This window comes from Blennius ocellaris (genome assembly GCF_963422515.1).
Source record: "Blennius ocellaris genome assembly, chromosome: 5".
In the NCBI taxonomy this organism is placed as follows: Eukaryota; Metazoa; Chordata; class Actinopteri; order Blenniiformes; family Blenniidae; genus Blennius; species Blennius ocellaris.
This window is the reverse complement of record NC_137654.1, coordinates 24317506-24344339: the sequence shown is the minus strand read 5'-3', so window position 1 is coordinate 24344339 and position 26834 is coordinate 24317506. Positions and strand designations below refer to the sequence as shown.

The window sequence follows — 26834 nt, the reverse complement described above, 5'->3', positions numbered from 1 at the left end:
TTCCCCTGGAGATAAAATGTATTTCTTGTTATCTTTTACTCAATACACATAACTGGTAATAGATGGGAGGAGGAGGCTGGAGCAACCTGCTGCCAACTGGAGCGATCAGCAGTCCAATATGACATTAGTCTGCCAATCTGGACACACTTGAATATGACTAAACACACGAGATCCCTCATGCGGCATCAATTGAAGTGCTAATAAATTGAAAATTGCAGCCACAAAGCTTGGTTTAAAGAGCAGGGCAGATGTTCAAGCAGGCAAGTAGGAGAGGAGCAAATCATTACGGTACTTCAGTTGTACTCATTTCAATGTATGTTCAAGTATCATCTATTTACCAGTGAAGATATCTTATTGACACCGTCTCTGACCAATCAGTCTGCTCTGTTTTCAGTTTGCTTGGACGTCAATAGGAGGCAATGAGGGAAAAAAGTACCAGGGGACCAAGAACCATTTACAGCATTACTTGATAATAAGAGGCACTGGGACCATGCTGTGAAGAAGGGTCTAACTGTTTTATTTCCAGGCAGCTGGCACACTGTGGCCTTCATGACTCACTGGGGTGCTTTGACCTTTATTCTTCTTGCTAATACCAGTCAAAATGTCTGCTGTGAACAACATACGTTAAATATCTAGTGAAACACTTCTACAGGCAGGAAGTCAGACATCTGACTCAGGAGTTTACTGAGATTAGCCACAATAATCTGCTGGTCATGTGAGGTGGGGAAAACAAAGGCTGCAGCAGCAAAATCCACGTCATTTCAGCTGACTTTTAGGAAGTGTCATAATTCTCTGAAACAGAGACTTGTTAGTACAAAAGATTTTACTTTTATAACCTCCAATTTGACTCAAAGTCACATAAGTAGCCAGATTACTTGTATTTTTTTCCACACTGGAATAAAATCCTTTTTATTAAATTAAATTTTAGGGTTTTGAAGCTTGGCCTTTGCTCTTGGAATGAAAACCATTTGAACAATAACACTTTGACTTGTAGAGCAACACAAAATCTAGTGAAAGTTTAGGTTTCTCTTTCAGTCATTTGGCAGTGGGCGGGAACGGGGTTCTGAATTTTGTCTGCTTCTCTGACACAGATTGTTTTCACATGAAAGTTGTACCAACAGAATTACAACAAATATTATTTCCAAATTGAAAATCAACCAAAAAGCGATATTGAATACGAAGATTAGGATTTAAGAATGTGTCCTCAATTGAGTGAAGACACTTTATTACCCATATTTGAAAAATCCAGTTTAACAGCTCCGCCATATATTCAGCTTTTTCAAAGCTTAATTTATTTTTTGGTCAGAAAGGTGTTGATTTCAAATCATGTTCATTTGTCATGATGTAGTTTGCAGTACATTCAGAAGAATTATTTCTGAAGGGTGTCCCTAGAATCTCCAGATTACAACCTGAATATTAGACATGTGGTCAACTTAACATTTTTAGGACCGACTGAAGAAAATCAACATAGCATTTACTGCACATTATCACATAAGATGGAGTGTGGCAATGGCATTCCCAACAGCAAATTAAATGTACATGAAGCCTCGCACATAGAATTTAATACATTCACCTGAGGGTTTGCGGCAAGAGAAGTTTCATGTTAACACGGTGAGATGGAATTAATGATAACAAACATGAATTGAATGTGTTTTTTCATATTTTAGGGCTCTGACTTGCCTGTAGCTCAATGTACAGCAGCAAGCGTCTTAAATGCGCTCCGACATTTCATCTGCATGCGTGATCTCAGCCTGAGTCATCATTACTCCATGTGTCTGTTTGCATAATGTTCATTTAATGTGTGGTTTTTTTTTGTTTTTGTTTTTTTTGATGGTATCGCCTGATGTTTGTTACCAAATTCAGCAGGAACACATTAACATGCTGCCCTTACTCAGACCGATATGTGAGGTTGTAAATGTTTGGAAGTGCTGTGTTTACATAAACAAACCCTGTATAATCTTGAGGTGAAGTCACTCTGAGTTCGTTGTTACTCTCAGCAGGACGTGGGACGTGTACAGCTTGTAGTGTTAATATGAAGCACAATCATAGCGTCAACTGTAATTTAATGTAAATATTGCAATGACTGGATAATAATCTTAACGTATTAGCATAGTCGGGTTTGTCTAATGTTGTTCAAGTTGGCTTTATTCAATATAGGCTTTGTGCCTCTCTTCACTCTGGTTTCTTTATGTACAACGATAAATAGCTTATCTATCAATTGTATATTTATCAAAGACAACATGAGGGTGCAGCAGCTGTGTTCATTGGTACTTTAACAGCCAGATTGTTGTTTGTCTGCTGCATGAGGTCATACATCTCAGAATAACTCCTCCAGCCGCTGAGCTTTCCGTTTTTGTTTTGGCCTCCATTTTTAATTTTGGGTTTTCATTTCACACATTTGGTTCGGGGGGGATTGTGCTGATGTATAGATGAATAATGAACTCCAAGCAGTTGTTATATTAAAGATTAAATGCTGACTTTATGTAACTTTTATTCTTTCCAGAGTCTTCTGTGTCATCATTTACGCTCGAGGTGTGGAGTCGAGCGTTGGCAGGTTTGCAGGGCAGCCGGCGCACTAAAACCTGAAATTAACTGGAGCAACAGCAGAGGAAGAAATGTGTCACTTGTACATTGTTTATGTTGTAAATTCAAGCCTGCTCAGCGGAGCATCAAAAAGAAATTGACAAAATTGCTACAGTGCTCAGTTTAACAGAAGTAAAGTTTGAAGAAAACAAAGTGCTTGGGGCGGAGGCAGTGTTTTCCATGGAAATGTCAGTAGAGTGGAAGGACTTCTCACATGGCGCTGGAGCAACTAGTATCCAAGGAGTCGCTCCAAAATTTGTGAGGAAACCTAATGATAATGACTCCCATAGAGATACAAAAATAGACAACCAATTGACTGCTGCGGCCTTCTACTTCTACTGAAGATTTTCTATATTCCATGTACTGAACAAAATAAATAACCATTTAGTCAATTATTGAAATTAGGGTTAGCGGCAGCCCCGTTTGCCACCATTGTGCACCTGAACGCCTCGCTCAATAACCCAGGGGGGAAATTAGGATGAAGACTAGTGGTGCCAAATCTGCCCGGAAACAAATTCATTTAAACTCCAATTCTATATCACACATGGACAAGATACTTTTACAACTCTTATTAAATTTATTCACATTGGGAATTTCAAAAATAAATGGTATAATAAAACCTGTTCATCTCAACAACCATCTCATTTTGTATTTGATCCGGAATCTTCTCCTCAGGCCTTATTATATCACATAAGTATAAGTTATTGTTATAGCAAAGGTTTCAATGACCAGATTTGTGCAGTTCATCCGATAAGAACAATCCCTTCAAATTTGAAAAAAAAAAAAATAAAATATATATATATATATATATATTCTCCGAGTGTCTGAGGTCATACTTCTTTGTAAATGTCTATTCTTTTGCTCCATTTCACAGGGCTGAAATTGTCACTGGATGAGGTGATTCGATTTAGTGATCTTTTTAATGGATCTGTCCTGAATCTTATACTTCCCCATGGACTTTCTATTCAATCTTGTAGAGGCATTCACGGTCTCCCGATGTTGCCAATTGTTTCTCCTGTGCTGCAGGTCACTTTCAGGGCCTCTGCCCAAGAAGTCCTGATGGCAAATTGCCATTAAATGTAGTTTATACTCACATCGAGGATGAAGTTTCATGACTCGTTTTTTACAAGCTTCACTCGTGTAGCATGTACGTATTTACAAGTACTGTGCAGTCCTTTAATGGCTGTTTGAAATGTCAAAACCATAAACAAATTTATGACTATCATATAACTTAACAAACAATACAATTTTACAGCGTGCCATAAATATGTTGACATGGATTATGAAGCAGATGTCTGAAAGGAAGTGCACTGCTCCTGTGCCATTGATTGCTTTATTGAATTGTAAAAGAGAGGAGAGGAAGACGAATGGAGGCATGAAAAGATTGATTAAACTATTACCATACTGACTTCAATTTGCGCTGTGAATATTCAGAAGTGAGTGATGATATTATAAACAATCTGGGAAAGATTATTTGATATATACTGGTTTTAAATGCCTCCATTTGGGTTCCGTGCAGCACTTCGTTTTCGAAATATTAGGGACATCTTTCAACGCACGTGTTTACCAGAAGATCTCATGGAAGAGACAGAAAAATGTCAGACTCAGATTTTAGACACAGACACAAATTAAATCAAATGTAGATTTCAATCAAATATTATTTCCCCTAGAATTGAGCTAAACCTACATATTTCTGCATTGCTTTGTTCAACAATGCAGTCGATAATTCAATATACCACATCATAAAATGAAAGAAAAGACTTTGACGAATTGAAAAATGTAAAACACATCAAATGACGCTGCACCAAACTCTGTCAGCATTTAAATGAGTCAATTTAATGTTTTTAATGTCAAGCTGTCTTTATCCATTTTTTTTCTATTTCAGAGATTATTTTAGCCCCGTCCATCTAATAACATGACTCCAGGCATTAAGCTGCACAATAAGGGATAATAATTAAAAGGAGTAATAACAATTATACACGAGACAGTTTTTTCACCCTAAATGCCCTTCCTGCCAAAATCAGTATTTACGTCTGTGCCTCCTATTTAGAATCAAGATATAAGGGCTCAACATGATATACAGTGGTTAAGGATAATAAGGCAGGACTTTAGCTTCCAAAATAAATCAAGAAGCAATTACAGCACACACAAAAAGATGTGTCATGGTTTACAGTTATGTTTCTAATTGGATTTCTGGTAAAATACAGGTGTCGCATCATTTGTATGAATGACATACACTGTATGAATGTGGGTTTTCGGGCTGCAAAGATCTACAACAGACAAACAAATAAATGCAGCCTCATTTGTCTTTAAGGGGAACCTTAGACAGGAGCCTGGAGACAAACAAGAGCTACAAATCTAATTTCCAATTCACAGTTTCACTTTATAAAGACACAACAGAGAAGTTATCTTCTCCTCTAATGATGCTGCAGCAACAAGACAATCAGGAATAAAGCAAACCTCGGCACATTGTATCTATATAGTCCGCTTTTTCGTTGGTCCCATTATAAGTTAATGATAACTAACAAATTCAATACTGCACATTTATTTGCACAATTCTACAACCATAAATCTGTAATAAATCCAAGCATCATAAAAGAGTTGAAGGCCGGATCTAATGAGGACATGAAGCATACAAAGTCTGATATGTTGATTAATAATGAATGAATCCTGGGATACAATGCCTCATGATTACTGAGTGAATGAAGACTTTACAGAATAGCCGGCTCATTAAACTCTGAGGGTTGTGGTGGAGATAATCGTGGACACTTTTCAGCATACTAAGCTGTATTTTCCCACTTTGTTCCTGCTTTTAAAAAGCAGCAGACTGTTGAGTTTAGTAACTTCCTGAGCTGCTGCTTCTGTTTGCCATCCAAACGCTTATGCAACAAGGTCCTCTTTTGTTTGAATCTTTCAGACCAAATAAGTTCTCCCACTGAGATCTGACTGTGGTCACTGAGAGGACTTCCAATGTCCCAGCTGTGCTCTGTACAATGAAACTCTGACACAGTAAACATCCTGTGAGAAAAATGTTGATCATTCAAGTTAAAATAACAAAACCAGGCAATACAATCTCTCAACTCAATTTTCCTCTATTGTATTCAAATTGAATACCCTGTGAAATGATCTGAAAGCTTTTTTATCCATTAAAAAAAAATATATATATTATTGTTTCTAGCTATTAAATTTCCATGTATGTTTTCAAATGTGTGTTACCGTGAGAGGTGTTAACAATATTTAATCTGCAATTTCAAATTCCCACAAGTCTGTAATATGTAACAGTGTTGATCCATATTTCTCTTTGAATGAAAGAAATTAACATTAAAAAGCTTATTCTACTATATTAGATTTAATTTACAGTAAATGACACAATAAGCTGTCCCAGTAAATATTGTGGCATGCGAAAAGTGCAGTTTTCTTCAGATATAATGAAGAAAAACCAACTTCCATCACTTATGACACTGACAGACAGAACACACCTCATATCAGTAAAACTACAAAGTTTTCCGTTAAAACAGTGAAAAATAAATAAGAGTAGTGGGCTGACCAAGTTATGTAGTATAAATAGAAAAGGATCTGAAGATATCAAGATATGTGTGATAATAATGAAAACTTCATCAAGTATATGACACAATAGTCACAACAATGACTGATGGTGTTTCAGCATAAACCAAACTAAAATCATGTAAATGTAACCTGATGTCATATTTACGACTTGTTACAAACTGTGCAAATGTTCACAAATAGCATGGCGGTCCTTCAATGAAAAGCCAGAACTGATACATAGATGTTTGATTGGCACCCATTGTACTGTATAGAAGGGGTACATTTAGGTTTTCTGTATCTGTTGACAGACCTCCCACATCTTTCAATGTGAAAGTAGTTTCTAAAGGATCTTCGGGTCACGGGTGTGCAATCGGAGCAGCTGAGTTTGAAAGCACGCTTTTTTCAGCAGGTTCAAGCACAGTTACAACAGGTGTGCATATATTTGTGCTGGTTAAGTGGGTGTGAAGACTTTTTATAGGACTATATTCACCTTTTGGAGCATGAAGGTGTGAATAACATGTTAGTCACCCATCCATCCAGGGAGCGCAAATCTCGAAACAAGCTGGCTGAGAAATTCAAAAGCTATTATGACAGATATAAAAATGTTCTATAATTAAAGCCCCTCTGCCATACAATGTCATGATGAAAGAAGGCCTGTTTCTCAATGCTTGGACAGCTAGTAGGATAAAAAAAAAAAAAAATTTTAAAAAGTAGGAAAAAGCGACAATAATGGAAAAAGAAGAAATACAATGATCTAAAATTGTACAACAAATACTTACCTTGTGTAAAACTGCAGTCATAAGTAAAGTCATGGCATGAAATGCCTGTGATACATTGTGAACTTTAAGCTCAATTGGTCATCTTTCGCCTTGTGATTCTCAGAACATTCCTCTCTGTGAAACCCTTTTGTGTCTCCTTCCTATTAGCCCCTGCTTTTGGAAACAAGGACACTGCACTCTTGTCTTTCACTAGCTGTTCTCAAAGTTATTACAGGAAGGCAAATAATGCATCAAACTTGCAAAATGGAGTAAAAAAGTAATCTGCATGCAGATATTTCACAAGATCATATTCGATGTTTAAGTGTCTTTATGGGAGTATTTTATAACAAGTTGCCACGTTTGTTTTTTTATAAATATTGTGGCATGCTCTGGTCACAAAGATAATCATATTAATATTAATAATAGAAGAAGAAGAAGAAGAAGAAGAAGAAGAAGTCGAAGAAGAAGAAGAAGAAGTACATTTCTACATTAGTACATTAAATGTACTTTGCTCCCTCACATGGGGGTTTAATGGTCCCGAGGGTTCACAGTTCACAGGTTGACTTTCGCCCCGGTTACTTTGAGCCCACTGACCTCCGCCGCCCTGTCAATGAGTGACCAGGCTGTTCTGGGCGGGCCGCTGTCTCCCCTCCGACAGGCCAATAAAATCCGAGCCGCCTCTCGTGTGCTCGTTGCATAACCACCGTGCTGCAGTCGGTGCGGACACGTCTCCACTCCCCGGTTTGCCTCTTCTAAAAAAACACACCAAAAAAAACAATGGCAGCTCCGAAGAAAGTCTGCATCGTGGGCTCCGGAAACTGGCAAGTGTTTTAATTAGACCACCTGTGGGCGAAACGGTATCAACTCCACGCGCTGCGGTGCGACGTGTAAACCGCGGTTAGCCGGTTTAGCATCACCGGGGCAACCGACTAGCTAGCAACGCTCTCCATAGTAACATGAGGAAGTTTGATGAGCAGATACATAGCGCTCCCAGCTAGTTTTACCCCATGAACAGGGGATAACTAATGGGTTAATAGCAAATATAAAAGTTATTAGATGTAATTAACGAATACGGTGACTTTGTGGTGGTGTAACAAAGCAGGTTGTTACAGGTTAGCTGGCTCTCCTTTGCGGCAGCCTGGAACCAAACCCCCATGCAACAGCACGGTACTTTAAAGGTTCTGGGTTGGGTTTTTTTAATCGCCAAGCGATTACACTTAAACCAGTGGCTAAAATAAATTATTAAAGCATTCTGGTTAATTCGGCTTAAGGATGAGTTATCTTTACTTCAGTGACTTTATTGTATTATGGTCATTGATCTTTCCTCGGTCTGATTCTGACTGTTGATAGTGATTCCCTGTGGATTTGAATTAAAATTAAATATGAAGCTAATATTTCATGCCGAATCCACATGTGAGAAAAAAGATCAACAAATAATATCGTTAACTCTTGTGTACACCGGGTATACATTTGCTAGTGATGATACTAATGTTAAGTTCCCAGAATTCCCAAGGGAGTTTGGGGCTCAAATACCTTAATATAAATTGTAATGTTTTGTGCCGAATTCATGTTTGCCTCGTAGAAAATTCGAAACATGTCTCAAATGGTATGCCAATTTGTTGTAAACTTTGTGTTCATAAAATCAAAGTTGAATTGAAGTCATTCTCAATGGAATCTGGTGCACAAATACGCGCTCGAACTTTTTGACATAAATCAAATGTGAAGTTTAGTGCTTCATGTCCAGTTCAAGTGTAGGAAACATGATGCAATTATTAAAGGCTGTCTCCAAACCGCGCGTGCAATGATATTTCTTTTGATGATGAGAGCATAAAATCAGTAAATCTGTCGATGGAGTTTGGAATACAATTTAAAAACTTGAGTTACATGTATTATTGCTGTTGTTGTGTAACCCTGTAGAGGTACATACAAGATCGTTTGTGTGCTTAATGCAAAATCTTTCAAATGTAACAAACAATGTAATGAGTATATCCCCTGTGATACACTGTAGAACATAAACATTATTATGTACAGCTACTAACAACAAGTTCAAAATTAAGAAGCTGACTTAATACTTATTAAACAATGTTTCAATAGCTGACATGTCTTCTCTTGAATAGCTCATATGTGAATGGATGTATTCCTTGCAGCCTACTGAGAGTTTGTTCAAGTAGAACCTGATGGATAGGATTTATTGCTTGATCAACAATGAAAAGCATTGTGAATTTTCACATTGTTTCTGGTGTATATTTTAAACACAAACCCGTTTCCTGTTGACAACGCAGGGGCTCAGCCATCGCCAAGATTGTGGGTTCCAACACTGCTCAAAATGCAAAATTTGACAACACTGTAAAGATGTGGGTGTTTGAGGAGATGGTTAACGGACGCAAACTGACTGAAATAATCAACGCTGACCACGAGAACATCAAATACCTTCCTGGACACAAGCTCCCAGTGAATGTGGTATGTAGTGCATGTTATAACACCTATTTCTGGAGGGATTTCTTGAAGCGTGGTCAGAGGGATTGTGCTTTTACTTGAATGCAGCAGAATTTAATGTACATGTGTGTTGTTGCTTTCTCTTTCAGTTGGCAGTGCCGGACCTGGTGGAGGCATCCAAGGATGCAGATATTCTGGTGTTTGTGATCCCACACCAGTTTGTTGGAAAAGCGTGCGACACCATGAAGGGAAAGATAAAGGGTGACGCTCTGGGCATTTCGCTCATTAAGGTTTGACTTTGCTCCTTTTGTGTAGCGTCATTGTCGTTGCGTAGATATGCTTTTGTCTCTGAGCTTTGGCCTGACGCCACATTCTCACAGGCTGACAGACATCTGCAGTGTGGTCTTTCACTCAAACACCACCCGGGTGTGTGAGTTTGACTGTGCCATCTTGTCCCTACAGGGTGTGGACGAGGGACCCGATGGACTCAAACTCATCTCCGACGTGATCCAGGAGAAGCTCGGCATCACCATGAGTGTGCTGATGGGGGCCAACATTGCCAACGAGGTTGCAGATGAGAAGTTTTGTGAGACCACCATTGGTTAGTCTGATCATTGTTTCCGTTTAAGAAGTGGTTTTTGATTGCCACAACACTGGCCGACACAGCGTCTCCCACCAACAACCACAAAAATGGCAGTAGCATTAAAATAAAAAGCATTTTCCAGATCTATTCAAAGTGGAAATCTGCTTGTTTCTAATGAAGCTTTTAGCATCATGATTGTAGGGGAAAGTTTAATCTGCGTGTGCGTGCTTCATGAGATTTACTCTGAGCAGACGGTAAAAGCATAAACACACAGACGTCCTCTGACTGAATTAAATTTGCTGATCCAAGCAAATTCAGCTCAGTCAAGGTCGTGTAGTGTTTTAACCATGACCCTCCTTTTTCTTTTGTTTTGTTTTTTCCTGCTTCCAGGCTGCAAAAATAAAAACCACGGCGCCGTGCTGAAGGAACTCATGCAGACCAACAACTTCAGAGTTACAGTAGTGGAGGAGTACGATGTGGTGGAAATCTGCGGTGCCCTGAAGGTGAGCTCTCTGGAGGCAACACCGTGTTACTTTGGATCAGTCATATGAGCAGCATGTCTTTGTGGAGGTTGTTGTAAAACCACAGATCTCATTTATACCGTGAGCCGGAGGCACGGAGTGTACACGGGAGGGAAAACACACAGATGATCCTTCAGAGTAGTTTAGCAACACGGTGATGCAACATGAGAAAATGTATTTCACTGTGGCATGAAACCAATGCTGAATGAATTTTTTGAGCTGAAGTCAGACTGAACTCACACATTCCTATCAAACCAGACCTGCTGAACAATGGCAGCTTTGTTTTGGTGAAGCTGCTTGATCACTAATAAATTACAGATGGTGACCAAAGTCCTCCAGTTTTATGGCTCAACATGCTTCCGCTGGCCAAAAATCTTTTTTTTTTATCTTAATCATATAGCATTTGAGACTCAACGAGTGCTTTCCAAACTAAGATTGTGGCAGTTTCCGCAAATTGTACCTAGGTGATGACAGAAGTAATCTCTTCCTTTCAGCTATCACACATTGAACTCTCACTGTGTGGACTGCACCTCAGTTCTCTGTGTGCATTTTCCTTTTTGCCGCAGAACATCGTGGCGGTCGGCGCAGGTTTCTGTGACGGTTTGGGTTTTGGTGACAACACGAAGGCAGCTGTGATCAGACTGGGCCTCATGGAGATGATCGCGTTCGCACGCATCTTCTGCACGGCCGGGCCCGTGTCCTCCGCCACCTTCCTGGAGAGCTGCGGCGTGGCCGACCTCATCACCACGTGCTACGGCGGCCGCAACCGCAAAGTCGCCGAGGCTTTTGTGAAGACGGGGAAGGTCAGAAGCCAACATTTGATTTTTTTTTTTTTTGCATTGAAGATGGTTAGAATTATATTAGAACTATTTAGAATTATGTATGCTGCACACAATTACTGATAGACTGTCAATGATGGTGATGATTAAGTTAGGACCTCAAGCAAAACCTTTGAAGTGAGCTGAAATCCTCGGATATCTTTTTGGCCTCTGCAAACCCAAAAAGATGTGGGCAGAGCGTCGCTGTGTGTGGAAGAGAATCAGACACGTCTTGGAAGGTTCATGCTGAAAACTCAGTCACTAATTATGTCCAGCTCACATTTCGTGTTAGAACTTTTTCGGTTATTGAGCAACTTTTGTCATTGGTTAAATATCCTTTACTGTATGAAACTGCATTTTCTTTTTGTCCTTTTATCCGAGATTCTATAATCATTAAAAACAAAGGCAAAGTCCATCCATCTTTTATGCTGCTTTATCAATCTATGGGGGAGGGAAGGATACATTCTGTAAAGATCACCAGTCCGTCAACACGCAAAAATAAACACTCTCCTAATCACACAAGTTATTTTGGGTCTTCAATTATCTGTAAAATCACATCTCCTCCGTGGTGTTTTGAACATTATAGCTCAAGAGTAGCAGCCTTATGTTATGTCTTTGCATTCTTGGTGCCAAATTCAGTGCGTTGTTTATTTAATAATCTTGTTCTATTACTTGTTCAGTCCATTGAGGATCTGGAGAAGGAGATGCTGAACGGTCAGAAGCTGCAGGGACCGGCCACAGCAGCCGAGGTCTATCTCATCCTCAAGCATAAAAACCTGGTTGACAAGTAAGTCCGGCGGTGGCGGCAGCGCAGACACCTGTACCGACGTCCCAGCGTTAACGTCTCCGTCCTCCTCCCTGCAGGTTCCCGCTCTTCAACGCCGTGTACCAGATCTGCTTCCAGGGTCATCCTGTCACTGAGTTCATAAGCTGTTTGCAGAATCACCCAGAGCATATGTAAGAAGAACAAACAAACTGAGCCGAGTGCCTTTTGACCGGGGAAAAAAACCACTCCTCCGTTACCTGTGAGGGAAAAAGTGGAGGACGACGACGCATCACTCCGCCGCTGTCCAGCAACTCCCCCGATGGCTCCAGCTGGCGAATCCAGTGGCGCGTGTTCCTTCTCCACTTCAACCTCCTTTTACCATAAAAATCCGTCCCGACAGCTTGTGAAGTGCTTTCTTTGATTTCCAGACGTGCTGAAACTTGAAGGTGGCTGTTGGGGAGTTCTTGTTTCCCTTTATGTGGCGGTTAAACTCACAGCACTTATACAGAACTCCAGCCTTCATAGAACATTGTTTTAATTGAGAAAATCTGACACGGACTGCCATTTAGTCGCTAAAATGTTCTACATTATGCATACAGACATCCACTGGGATGACCACTCAAGAGTTAAAAGCTATTGACAGCCTTGTGTCGAGGAATTTCTCCTTGTTTAACATTAATGTCGTCCAGTCAACGCCTGTCCATCTCCAGCAGTCGTTTAATTATAGATGTAATACCTCACTTCGTTACGTCTTTGTATGCTTTAAGTGTCTTGCATAATTCACTATATTACCCTGTCTTGTACTGTATATGAACATTCTGCGAAATGTACAGAACTTGTTTTTAACTAAATATTCTCGTGCCTTAAATTGCATGGTTGACAACGTTTGCCATTTTTATTCGTCAAACCCAATATGTAAAAGGATGATTCAATTTTAATTCTTGGTTACCATTATTGGTTTACCATAGCGGACGATTCGGTTAAAAAAAAAAAAAAGTAAACAAATGATCTTTTTAACTTCAACATCCATTAGAACATGCATTACTGTGATCCTGCCTGACCCAGTTTTCACTTTGTTTGAACTAATGTGTTGAAGACAATCTCAAGATTCATCTGTGAATAAAATTGATTCTGGTGTCAAATCATATTGGAAGCAGTTCAACCTGAATGGTTTTTGTGTTGTCAGTACTTTTTCTTCCATCAAAAGAAATCCCCGTTTGTAGTTTTCAACATCACCAATGTGAAGAGTCTTCGTCGGTGCCTTCAAACCACAGCCAAACACTTGAAGCAAAAACTAGTTTATTACAAGTCGTGAAAATGTAGCGAGCTTTACATGAGTGCATTAAACAGCAGTTTACAATACAGACATTCAGTGTTGACACTTCTGCTGTCTGAAACATGCAGTCAGCCACTTAAATACATCTGGAAGAAAGAAGAAAATGTAAACAAAAAGGAAGCGAAGCTCGGAGGGAGGCTACAGAAGAAGAGTTTTGTTTTGCTTGTCCGGACGGACATTAAGACTATCGCAGTATGAATGCTTTGAAGAGAAACTGCCTGCAAACTCCACAGACTTAACATCTGATGATCATGATCGCAGGCAGATGAGGCAAATTTAAAAAATGAAATAAACATTTTTCGAAAGTGTGAGTAATGAATGCAAGTCAGAAGATTATGGTATTACAATCACAATGGTTGTCGGAGTGACAGCTGGTGGACAGTGTTTCAGAGTCCTCTTCTCTGCTGTAATCAAGTTCACCATCTTTGTGATCGTGACTCGGCTGAAGGGCTTTGTGTACGTTTCTCAGTTATTCCATTTAGAAAATATCAGTGGAGGAGAAATGGAGCCTGTTTATCAAGCAACTATATTTGTCTTCACGTTTTGTTCATTAACTAATAGTCTTGGTCCCCATCTCCAAATAATAATTTAAAAAAAAAAGTTGCTGTGAATGCATGAAAAATGTATAACTATCACATTTTGACAGTTAATTCCCATATCTCATTGGAATGATGAACAGGCTCCGGGGAATAACTGCTTTACCTGAGATTACTCTTTTCTTTTCTAGATCTCTCCTCTGTGCTGCTCGATGAATCCACACAGTGGAAACACCTCTCCTCCCTCTAAAGTATTGGAACATGACGGCTCGCTTGCTCTGCAGCACCCTTTCTACCATCCTACCGCTACCACCACCCACCCCCGCCCCGCCTCAACCCGTCACTCCTTAAAGTCTATGTGGGTTCACCCATTTGTACGTGCCTTCGTAACGGAATCCAACCCTCTTGGAGAGCTCGTCTGCTTCTGCAGGGCCGCGGCTGAGAAGAGAAAGATGCACCATCAGGGCTCGGCGGTAAATCTCCTATTGAAAACGGGCTGAGGGGTGATCTCTCACCTTCCATATTTGTAAAGAATGGGCCGCGGCTTCTCGTTGTCTATGTGGTGAAGGAGAGGGGTGAAGATCCTCCACGCTTCCCTTAATTCATCGCTGCAAACGGTGACAAGCCAACAGATGGAAATAAATGGAGGTAGACTCTTTAAGATGCACAATGACGCCATCTAGAGGTGCTCAGGCTGCACGTCGACGATCATAAGGTAAGAGTTCAAAAATATCAACACTTAAAGTGCTGGAAAGCAAGGACTGACCTGCGTACAAAGTGCATCTGACTTCCACAGAAGACGTCCAGGATTAGACGCTCGTAAGCGTCGGGCAGCTTCACGTCCTGAAGACAGGATGAGTTTTTAATTAGGAAAGAAGGGCAGGAAATGTCTTCTGACACAGAAATGAAAAGATGGTGGTGCTGCACACGTGTTAATTGATTGACACATTTGCATTAAAGAAATAATCCCGTGACCCTAAATTAGATTACGCAGATTAATGATTAGAGAGTTTATTTAGGATCTGCTACTTAAGCAACAGATTACATTGCTCCAGAGTCTTGTTTAGAGTAATTATAATAAGCATTTGGCAGTCACAAGGTCCTCTGATGGGGATTTCAGGTTTATGTTTATCTCATATGCGGACGCGTTTAAGAAATTTAGTGTTGGACTGCTCATCAGATCAAAACAAATGTAATAAAGTCAATGCGATTGTTGGGACAAGATTATCTAAACACACTAAAACATTTCAAGACTAAACAAGAAGAGTTCCCTTCTCGCTTTAGCATGGGAGATCGTGAGATGCACGCGTTTGATTTGGCAGGTCTTTATGTTGGTGTGTCCTTCCTGATGCAGCCAAGGACGACGTTCAGGGACAAACATCAGTCAAATGTCAACACAAAGAGTCAAACCAGCAGTTTCATGTTGAATCGTAGCATTTCTCCAGTTTTCCTCCCACAGATGAATCGCCCCGCACTTGCCTTGTATCTGCTCTTGTAGGTGAGGTCCAGCTCGGTCTCTTCCGGGCTGAAGTAAACGCCGGGTTTCTTGCTCATCATCTTGGCGTAGACGGCCTCGTTGGGCTGCACTCGCACCACCAGTTCGTTCCTGCGACACTGATTCCCAAAGATGTCTCCGGGGACGTCGGTGAACTGCAGCCGCACCTCGGCTTTCCTCTCGTTCAGAGCTTTCCCGCAGCGCAGGATGAAAGGGACACCTGCGGGCGAACATTTTGAAGGGCTTGATGAAAGAGTGCGAGAAGAAGTGAATGATTGGCTTTTCAAAAAAGGGGGAAACGTGCGTCTCTACCGTCCCAGCGTTCGTTGCGCACGTAGAGCACAGCCGTGGCGTAGGTGGCCTGAGTCGACCCTTTAGGGACCGTGGGATCGTCGAGATAACCCAGCTTAGCATCGCCCTCTCCCTCTGGATCGCCCGCGTACTGACCCAGCACCACGTCGGACATGGACACGGGAGCGATGCACTTCAGCACCTTCACCTACAGGAGGTGAGCACAAAGAGAAAAAACGCCGTTCGCGTTATCTGCATATAACCTCTCCAACTGTTATGTCACAAGTGTTCGGGTGTGCGTTTTGGGTTTTTTTGTACCTTCTCATCTCTGACATCGTCAGAGCTGGTGGAGGCTGGCTTCTCCATGGCAACCAGGCAGAGCATCTGGAGCAAGTGGTTCTGCATGACATCTCTGGTCGAGACAAAGGGAGCAGACGGTCGCATAAAAGACAGAATGGAAACTGTGCTCGTCGGAATTATGAGCTGATCGAGTGCTGGCACTGAAGTGCGAGTTGAAAAGCATGAAATGTATCCTGATGAGCAGAATGTAAACCGTTCGTAGTTTATAATTGGTTTTAATGCAGCGATATGAGCAGACATCAGATATTATTACACATTTATCGATGTCGGAGTGTCCCTCTAAGAACCATGAAGCGTGCGTTATTGTTCTGTACTCACTTTAAAGTGAAGATCAAAAGTAGTTAAAGTCACAAAGAAAATCTTGTTTTTTTTTTTTTTTTGTCCTCACCGGATGATGCCAAAATCATCAAAGTACCCTCCTCGTCCCTGAGTCCCAAACGGTTCTTTAAAAGTTAGAACAACGCAGGCCACGTTGTCCCTGTTCCAGATCGGCCCAAAGATCCGGTTCCCAAACCTGCGTCGAGGGAAAAAAAAATAATCACATGGTTGCTCTGAGCAGCAGCACGGCAGGACAGCTGCTCATGACAACAAACATTGATCTGCATCCGTGTTCCTGGTGAGCAGCCAATGCCTATTTATACAGGAGCATCTTCAAAGATGCTATTAAAAACACACAACACTGTTAGAAGAAGAACAAATAAACAAATAGTTGGACTCAACAGTAGAACATTTGTTTAAGGGCAAGTATATAAAAATAAATGAAACCCAACAGCATTAAAATAATTTCTCTGAACATTTAAGTGTTGTGATTGTGACAAAACGATATGTGCGGCGTGTTATGCGCCTTCACTCATATTGTCAAGCCATAGACATTCAGTTAACTGTCCACTTTCTCTCACGCTGCAAACTTAAATGCAAAACTTAAATAATTTTCAAAGTATTCTGTAAAAACATGAATGATTGGTTACGTTTTAAAAACGTGTATAAATCAGGTAAAAAGTCTTCCTACCTGAGCACCATGAGGTTCTGCACCATTTCTTTGCCCAGATAGTGATCTATGCGATAGATCTGCTCTTCGGTGAAGAGGGAGGAGAGGTGAGCGGAGAGCTCCTCGGAGCTCTGCAGGTCACGTCCAAACGGCTTCTCCACGATCACCCTGTTCCATCCTCTAAATAACACAAATACAAACACATACAAGAAATAAACATCTCCAGTTGACCCATGGTTTCTTTACTCCTCAGTGGTTTCAGTGCAGCTTGAACTGCGACACATTTGCAGGATTTTTTCTTCGTGGATCAAAACTAAAAGCTTGTGGCCTCTTCATTCAAGGCATTGATACTCAAGGTGTAGCACTCCCTCTAGTGGTAGGTGGAGGGAAGTTGTTTTTGTTTTTTTATTAAAATTATTTAAGCATGTCCAATAATGTCAATAAAAAACTTAGATAGCAAATATAGAGTATACAGTATATAAATGAGCTGTAAGTTGCTGGTTTCTACAGTGTGGCTATAACTGGTGGAAAATTATCTATAAACAATCCTCATGTTGGGAGAACACGCGTCTCCTTTGAGGTTTAACCATTTGGACAGTTCACAATCACATTGTGTTGCTCTGTGAGAGCTCATTATTTTCTCAAGTAGTGTTTACTGTGAAAAGTTTGATAGCCTCCAATTTCAGCCTCTGATTATTTCGACAACAAACATTAAATCCCAAGTGTCTATATTTTTATGAAATGCCTTATTTAGTTTGACTGAGAAAAATGTAAAAGCCAATAAGAAAATGAAGCAGTTTTGGATGCACAGCAGTGGCAGGAAGCCGTTTTACACTTTGTACAAACTATAATACCATTGAAATAATCTATTTATGATGCTAGATAAAACTTGGAAGACCTTTGGCAAAATTGACAATACAAGAGGCAATGATACACCCGAGACATTGGCGGAGACATGCCGCTGCCTGCCCAGATTGCAATCCAGAGTCTTTCAGGAACAACAGGAAGCTCTGGGACAAACAAAACAATCAGCATGACACAGCAACAGGTGGAGGGAGGCGTGCAGACTGACTTGGTGCTCATGCAGTGGTGCCTGATGTTCTTGGTAACGTCGTGGTAGACGGTGGGCGGCAGGGCCAGGTAGAAGAGACGGTTTGCCTCGGGGCCTCTGGGGAGGGATCGGATGTGTGCGTCGAGCTTGGAGAAGGAGGCCTCGTCTGCATATTTTCCACTGATGTAGGTGTTCCTGCCGAAGAAGGCCGACAGCCGCTCCGCTTCTTTTTCCGTCACCTGGACCAGATGGGGGGGAAAATTATTATACATGTATAAATACTCAGCAGTTATATGAACGGGTACTGCAAAACACAATGTGCTCCAGTTCGTGTTACAACACAGTAATGCATCATGCAGTGGTCTAATACAGTAGTGGCTCATAGTTTTTCTGCCTAATAAAATATAACTGCAAAACCAATTTGCCCAATTAAACCTTTGCATATTTCTCCTCTTAAGGCCAAATGTAATACGACTGTGAGACATGACATCATAAGTAACAGCATGCAGTTAAAGTAAACAAGGCAAATAACAACAACAGTTGTTTCAGCCAGAGAATGACAAATGTAAACACTAATAGTCTTAACCCTAAATGACCTGGAAAGACATGTGCACATGTTTGAGGGTGATTAAAATGATATTACTTCTTTAAAGACTTGTGTCCAATAACACGGATTATTACCTTGAGATGAACCGTAAAGAGCTGCTGCGCAATGTGCAGGAGTAATTTTAAATGCACTATACACTGCTGTGATTATAGCAAAACACCATGAAAATCGGTTGGACGGTTTTGATCCAAAGCAGAAATAAAATTCGGTTCGCTTATTCCAACTTTTACCATTACACAGTCGAGTACAGCAACAATAAACCTGCATGGGATTTCATAGAGCAGACAGCCGGTCGTACCTTCAGGTATGGAAGGCAAGCGGCCCGGATGGCGTCAACCGTCAGGTCAGAGCGAGCGAAGCCCACGAAATACGTCTGCTCGGGGAGAAGGCCGTCCCGGAACAGCCACCTGGGGGACAGCAGAGGGAACACGTGGTTCACGAAAACACGACTCCCCGACGCTCCGGTCCCGACTCAACGAGCACCTTTCTGCAGCCTCTGCTACCCGACTTGAACTCACCACAGCGTAGGGTAGATTTTTTTCTTTGCCAGATCCCCCTACAGGCGCAAACACACAATCAGACAAAAGACGGGTTATACACGGTAATTGTCGGGGGCTGTGGGCCGCCGTTTATTTAACCATTGACAAAGTGGTCGTCGGGTCACGTCATGGTGGAAGAGGTACGCAGGCTGCAAAACCTCAGTAATCCCACTGGAGGTAGGTGTCAACTCTCAGGAGACAAAAGACTGAGGAGGCTGCTGTTCACAAGCCGAGCTCCTTCATTACACACTCTTTTATTTCACAGACAAACGGTCGTTACTGACAAAGCACATGTATTTAAGTGTTCACCGTGAAACCCGACATTGCTCAAAGATGTGAGGCATGCCCTTTCAACATGATTACATTCAGACTGCAAGCCCTGTGCATACAGCAAATAGTATGTTCAGTTTATTACATTACCAGCAACTTGATTACATTTCCCAGTCGTAGAATGCTGTTGGTAGAACTCAATGATCACAATTGCTCCTCATTTCCTTTTCAAGCACTCAGCTGGGACTCCCTCGGCTTGTCGCCCCACTGCTTTGTTTAAGGCCGTGGGTCTGAAATAGCTTCAGTTGAGAAGAAACTAATCACTCGCATACTTCTCATATCACTGTGAAGCTGAACCATAGTGAGTATTGAATTAGCGGTGGTAAGTAAATATTTGAAGGTGTGTTGTAGGCGACTGTGGTAAAGATAAAAAAGCTCTATAATGAAAAGAGAAGTAGTTTGCGTTGCATTCATCTGCCGCTGCGACACACACACACACACACACACACACACACACACACACACACACACACACACACACACACACACACACACACACACACACACACACACACACACACACACACACACACACACACACACACACACACACACACACACACACACACACACACACACACACACACACACACACACACACGAACAGGGACTGAGGCATAAAAGCGCAGCCGATCCCTTCACTTGATCTGCCTGCATATCACGCTGAAAGAAAAACGCTGACAGACAGTGACTCGGCAAAAATCCGCCACAGCGCCGCTCTTTTTTTTTTTCACAAAGAGCAAACGGAGCAGCAGACAGAGGGACGCAGTCAATCGGTAACTACGGGACTGGACTGGCATTCAAAAGTACGACCCAAAATCCAGTGATGTTCCTAAATATTGTCTTTAAAGAGACATCTCACTACGTTTGAGTGTCGGGTTAAAGTTTCGCCTTACAAAAGGATCTCATGATAGAGGAAAAAAAAAACAACACAGAAATGAAAGAGGAAACCGAGACAGGAAAGACACTTGAGCTGAATAAAAACATTGTGTATTAAAAGGAAGAAGGAAAGCTTTCCTTCCTGAACGCCACACATGAGAAGAATGAGGAAATGTTCTAACTACTGTATATCACTGTCCCAAAGAGGAAGCTTCAACTTTTCACTTTCTCAACAGAAGGATTTTGACATCTGACCCAAGCGGTGCTCATGTTCATGAAATCAGTTTCAACATTTCACATAGTTCTTAAATAGTTTAAAGACTTTTAAATGTATTCATTGAAATTAATGCCAAAGGTGCTGTTGGTTTTTGTTTTGTTTTGTTTTAAGCGTGTTGCAACGTAATTAATGAACACTTTTTCTATTTAGTTTCTTTATTCGTCATGACTTCCTGATTTTTTTTTACCCCCCCTATTCTCTTACCGATGCTCCCATGATGATGAAGATGTGAACATCGGACTTTCCGAACTCTTCCTTTTCGTGCAGCTCCTTCCGAAGCTCCCCGAACACTTCGGAGCGAGACAGAGGGATGCCGCTCATTTTGTCTGAAAACAGAATTTGCAGTTAGTCCCAAAAAAAAAAGAACGAAAAAAAATTCAACAGTATCGTCTTTCAACCATCACAAAAACAAGCACAGACTGTGTACTACACAGAGGAAATGTACCGATACTGCTGCTAACACTTCACGACATCCAAGTCTCTCAAACCAATGAATTCATGCCCAGCGGCGGCATGGACCTGCATGCAACAACAAGTAACTAATACCTAAAGGAAAACGCCACACAACAGACCCGGGATGCTTCAGGAAAACAATCCTTTTAACGAGGATTGGAAGCTTTGAAAACAGCCCCGGTTTTCCAAGATAATTAAAGTAGCTTGGAAAACATGTCACACTTGTTTTGTGAACCCCGGGCTCTCTCCAATGCTGCCGTGTCTTCCAAGTCTGTTGCGGTCATGTTGTTACCGTCTGTTGCGGGATTCCTCGCGTTTCCTGACGAGGGGTTGTTATGACTCTGGGAGTCTGTTTGCGCTCCTTGTCGCTCTGCAGGATAAATATATACCTGGTGATCAGAAGCCTCTTTCAGGGTCAGAGCAATGCAGGAGTGTCAAACTCATTTTAGTTAAGGAGCCGCCGCAGAGAATAATCTGATCTGGAGTCGGCCGGACCCGTGAAATGATAAAAACATTTTATTTTTTAATAAATGACAACTTCAAATGTTTCCCGTTGTTTCAGTGCAAAGAAGCACGTTATTGAAATTGAAATAAAATCCCAATTCTGAAGAACTTATTGAAAATTCAGTGCAATTTCAATATTATACCATTACCCTTTGGTGGGAAAATACAGTAAAATGTCCAAAAAACACATGTCTTCCGGCTCCTATATTGTTTTTGAATCTCCAAGAAATACTGAATTTTGTGTTTCATTTGATGATTGATCCAACCCAATATGGGCAGTACATTGTTACTGATGCTACCTTGATATGAATAAGAGAGCCAGCATTAACTTGCTGCATCACTGATCTCTCGGGCTCTCCTGTGAGTTACTGTTAAAGTCAATGTTCTAATTGTAATTCAACTCTTTGCGAAGGTCATCCTGCAGGCCAGAGTAGATCCTCTGACGCCCTCACGAGCCATTTGTTTGACAACACAAGTGTCATGAATTAAGAGTTTAAACCTCTGACATACTGTGCTTTTTAAAATCTGCCATTTTTTTTCCCTTCACCGTGAGCACAACATTTGAACATTCACCAACAAACCGTGAAAATAGCTGACCTATCACTCCAGAATACAACTATAAGGTTTTTGCACTGAATGATTGATGGAAAAGCTTTATATTCACTTCCAGTCCCACACACAACCAAGCAACTGCTGTTGTTGAAGTCCTGCTGCAACAGCTGGAAAATAAATGTGCCACAATTCTGAGAATAAATTTACATTTTAAATATTTATTTTAAAGTTGGAAGACACAGAAACACCTGACAGCTCTCATTGATCTCCTCTTCTATAATGAACAACATATTTGAGAGCAAGCACTTGCTCAGACCATCAGGAATATCTTGTCCGTTTACTAATTTCGTCACAAACTTCTTCCTTTTCGACAAGTTGCATAAACCTTGACAAATCCACTGCACTTCTCTGTGAAACTTCAGGACAACCACCATGCTTTAAATGTGTAAATTCCAGTAAGGCAGTTTTATCAGCAGGCCATTATTATCAGCTGACAAATATTTCTGCATGTACCAACAGAATTAAACTTTGATTATGTCGAAATACTTCACCACATGAAAAAGGTCAAAAGCTGCAGAGTTGCAACATGAGCATGTACAGGAAATCGTTATATGTGCATGGTAATGAGCCATAATAGTAATAATAAAAAATGACTGTTAGATAACTACTGAAGAGAAATGATTAGGAACTTAGGTGGAGGCAAATATACGTGTTCGCATTTGTAAAGAAAAAATAATTGGATCTCTAAATTTTACCTTCATATTCAAATGTATTCTTTTGTTTTATTGAATTTTGGAATAAAAGAGGATATAAAAATTAGAAATGCTCAGAATCAGAGTCCGTGACAAATATGATTGGGTATAATTTGGTAATCTTTTATGAGCTCAATTTGAAAACATACAAAAAAATTAAGTTATTCAATTTGAGTAGAAAACCACATGCATGCTTTAAATGTGGGGAAAAACTAAAATATCAGCAAGCAGCAGTTTCTGCAATGGACATTTCTGGACATCAGACAAGTTTGGTAAAAAAAAATAAAAATTACTTCAAATAATCTCGAAAAAATATTTTTTGATAAGACTCAAAAGAGCCCAATGCAACCAGAGAACAGCTGGAATTAAATGGGGGGAAAAGCACTATTGGTGTGCAGCTGAAATATCTGCAGCAATATCATAGGATAAAAATATCTCAAGATAAATTGACTAGGATGCAGTTATGGATTGAGTATATACATATTAGATATTTATATTATGTGTAACATGTCTACTTTGGATTGATGCACAAAGGGAGCAAAACCTGCAATTTCATTAAATGAAGATGTGATGATACATCTATTTATGCATCTTCGGAAATCTAGCAGTCACTGGCCTAGTGGTGTCAACCTTCACATATTAATTGAATTATTAAGTGTAACTTATACACTTTACGGAGTTGGACGCAGTATTGGGTGGACTGAAAAAACGCCACAGCTCTGAGGAAAACAACGGAAACACGTGTGTATCTGTCAGATGGCCACTACAGAAATAGCCCGTCGCACACATAACAAACTATAATGATATTAGTCAAATCCTCCCAACAAATCCCGTATTTAGAGGGCTAAACCTTCGCGCTCGACACCGCGATGAGGCTGGATGCGCCGGGGGCCAACATTTAAAGGGAAGCCCGACAGATTGTTTCCCCGGGCATCCAGCGTGGAAAGCGCCCAGATTACACTGCTATTAAACCGACCAGTAAACCGTTTAAATCCTCGCCCAGTCGTCGGCCGCCCAGCCCCTCGGGGCTCCCGGGCATCCACCGCGAGGAAAACGAGCCCGAACTTCCAGCTGAGAGCTAGCAAAGCACCGCGGAGCTTCCGAGCGGCGGCTCGCGGGGCTCGCGAAGAGAGAGAGAGAGAGAGACCCGGGGCAAAAAAAAAAAAAAGTTGCACGAATGGAGCGAAAGGGGCCGTTACTCACGGGTGGGTTAAGGTGGCGGCGGAACGGCGAGCGGAGTGGAAGGACAGAGAGCAGCCTTCGATGTAAACTCACGGCAACATTTGAGCGTCCTGCCTACTTCCCTGTTGTAGTGACAAGGCAGAATTCAGAGATTTTATTGGTTTGTAGAAACTCACCAGCGCTCGCGCCGGATCCCATCACTGTCGGCTCCAGTGACGTCAGCGGTGTGAGGGGGCGGGGCTTAAGTCAGGCGCGCGCGCACACACAAACACGATCCTTGTGTTTTTATAACTTCAGAGGATATTATACTACTGTGCAATAACTGCTGTATCTCAAAAACAACAACACTATGAAAAAGTACATGGTTTTGTGTGTTATTTCCTACACTAATAGCATTTTTTTCATAAGGTTTCAAGAATTTTGATTGTGATAATCATGGCCTTCATTTCTAAGGAAATCATCAAGGAAATCACAGTCATTTGTTGACAAGGTCAGTTAAAATTGTCAATAAATATTCCAAAATATGTGTGACGACGACTTGTGACTTTTAATGAAATCATCACCAGTGGGTTGCTGCAGTGGGGGCAGAGGACCATGGCACTCACAGTGTTTACATAACATCAGTAAGACTCCAACCTGCAAGTATCCAAACATGTTTGCTTCTCTAATCTCTTTTCAACTATAGCCCAATAATTGCATTGACTTGGAAATATGAATTGATTATTAGAGCAGGCTATTTAAATTCAAATGCTATATTTGTTCAGTTTTAAATGATGCTAGAAATGTAGAAAGACCTCGATTTGGCTCCTTTTGTCCAAGCTGATGGCATAAGTCTTGAAATGTTACATGTTGCTATGTTTCAAGTGGTTATGATGTTACAGCCAATGGATTTTGGTGGTAATTTTTAGCCAGAAAGCAACAAATTGATTAGTTTTAATCTTCACATCTGGTCTAGAAACATCACAAGCAGATACAAAGACTGTCTTCACAGACAAACCAGGCTCCTGCATTTATTAGGATTAGATATTTCTTGTTTTTTGTTGGGGGGTTTTTTTTGTGGTAAATTGGAATTACACCATAAAACCCAGGCAGAGTTTAATATTAAGCATTGACATAAAATGTATGTTGCTCATACTGTGCTGCCAGTCTTGGCATCACATATTTATGCCAACATGCTACAAAACATTGTATTGACAAATAGTGCTGGCAGGACATCTTATAGGAATCTGACTAATGAACAACGGTTGTTTAGTAGCGGCCTACAAGTGTACTAAATGTATTTAAAAACAGCTTATGCAATCATATGACTCAAACCTGAAACTGAAATTGGGAACTACAAAAAATGAAAGTGAATCACTGAAGGATTTGTGTACAAACCTCTATAAGACATGTTTTTACACATATGTAGATTTTAAAGAAAGTAAAGACGCTCTCATTTATTCAAGTGGCTTTCCTTTGCAACATAATTGTGAATTGAAGGGACACGCAGTTTTACAACACTGCCTCCGAACAAAATGTCTAAAAGTTCAGCTGAAGCGAATCAATCAAATCAAGAGATTATGTTTGAAATTATCACAAAACTGGCTTTGTTTGAAAGACGCAAAGGATGAACAGAGGCACAGAAAACTTTGTAATAAAATGGCTGAAACCTCAGTAAATACCCTCTGGGATTGCAAATGGATTTTTTGCACAGAACAAGGATTGGCTTTATAATTTATCATTGAATGGTTTCAATTAATATGGACCAGAAGATCAATTACAAGACATTTATAACCAATTTGATGTGCACGTAAGCATGTGCATGTTGTATAAATAGAATCTTGATTACATTCAAAATGCATGAAAGTCTCACTTTGACCTACTGCGGGGACTTACTGTTTTGGTTCTCAATATGTTTACATGAAAGAGTACACTTTTTTTTAACCTGATTAATGCATGGTTTTATGCTCTGTATGGCACAGTTTTCTAAATGCCTCCAAATCTGATGTTGACAAAACGGTCAACATCAGATTGAGAGATAGAGTGAAAACAATGAGGAAGTGAAGATTTCACAACTTCCTGTTGCTACGATGAGAAAAATGTCACAAGATGAGTTGACATGTGCTTGAAAGATGTGTACTTTCCACATTTTTGCTGCTTTTTCCCTTTGTTCGATGCAATCAACGAAAAGCCATAATTCATTCAGGAGTTGCATGTGAACAGATTAAATCAGCATGAGTCACTTGTTTCTAGAAAGCATTATAACAGAGACAAACCTGAAGTCAAATAAAAACATACTAACACAATGTTTAATATGTAAGACAATGTTCAATAGATAATCAAAACTAATAAACCTACAAATGAACAAATTAGTACACAAAATGACATTTACTCAAAAACAGAGAATCAACTGATTGTATTGTATTTTCACTTTGTGTCATTAAAATTAATTTATCTAGTTTCTAGGTCACTTTCAGAACCTCACGGGAAATACATAAGTGGGAAAAAAAGCCGTTAAATTGATACCGTTTGTTTTCAAATATAAAAAAAAAAATAAAAAAAAAAGATAATACGTCCGTCATTGGTGGGCGGAGCCTGTTGCCACGGTTACGTGTAAACCAAACCTTCATTCTTGTAACTGCAGCAAGAATTATTACTATCAGGGCGCAAAGATTTCTATTTCTTTTTCCAAGAGAGAGATTGTGCTGCAGT

The 26834-nt window shown here is 40.6% G+C and overlaps 2 protein-coding genes across 2 annotated transcripts; one reads left to right on the top strand and one right to left on the bottom strand.

Annotated features, from left to right (window-relative positions):
- The first annotated feature begins 7600 nt into the window (after positions 1-7600).
- LOC308130802 (glycerol-3-phosphate dehydrogenase [NAD(+)], cytoplasmic) lies at positions 7601-13152 on the top strand. The gene is made up of 8 exons (XM_080497286.1): positions 7601-7708; positions 9170-9347; positions 9473-9613; positions 9786-9924; positions 10297-10409; positions 10994-11230; positions 11926-12032; positions 12110-13152. Exons 1-8 carry the CDS (start codon positions 7665-7667, stop codon positions 12204-12206), a joined length of 1056 nt encoding a protein of 351 aa, XP_080353412.1. The 5' UTR covers positions 7601-7664; the 3' UTR covers positions 12207-13152.
- Positions 13153-14208: 1056 nt separating this feature from the next.
- On the bottom strand, positions 14209-24266 carry g6pd (glucose-6-phosphate dehydrogenase). Its single transcript, XM_080497293.1, has 13 exons — positions 24165-24266; positions 20905-21026; positions 19194-19231; positions 18974-19082; positions 18090-18307; positions 17039-17197; positions 16418-16543; positions 15988-16081; positions 15691-15877; positions 15363-15598; positions 14650-14726; positions 14399-14491; positions 14209-14321 (listed from the first exon to the last, which is right to left on the bottom strand). Exons 2-13 carry the CDS (start codon positions 21019-21021, stop codon positions 14231-14233), a joined length of 1545 nt encoding a protein of 514 aa, XP_080353419.1. The 5' UTR covers positions 21022-21026; positions 24165-24266; the 3' UTR covers positions 14209-14230.
- Positions 24267-26834: the final 2568 nt, after the last annotated feature.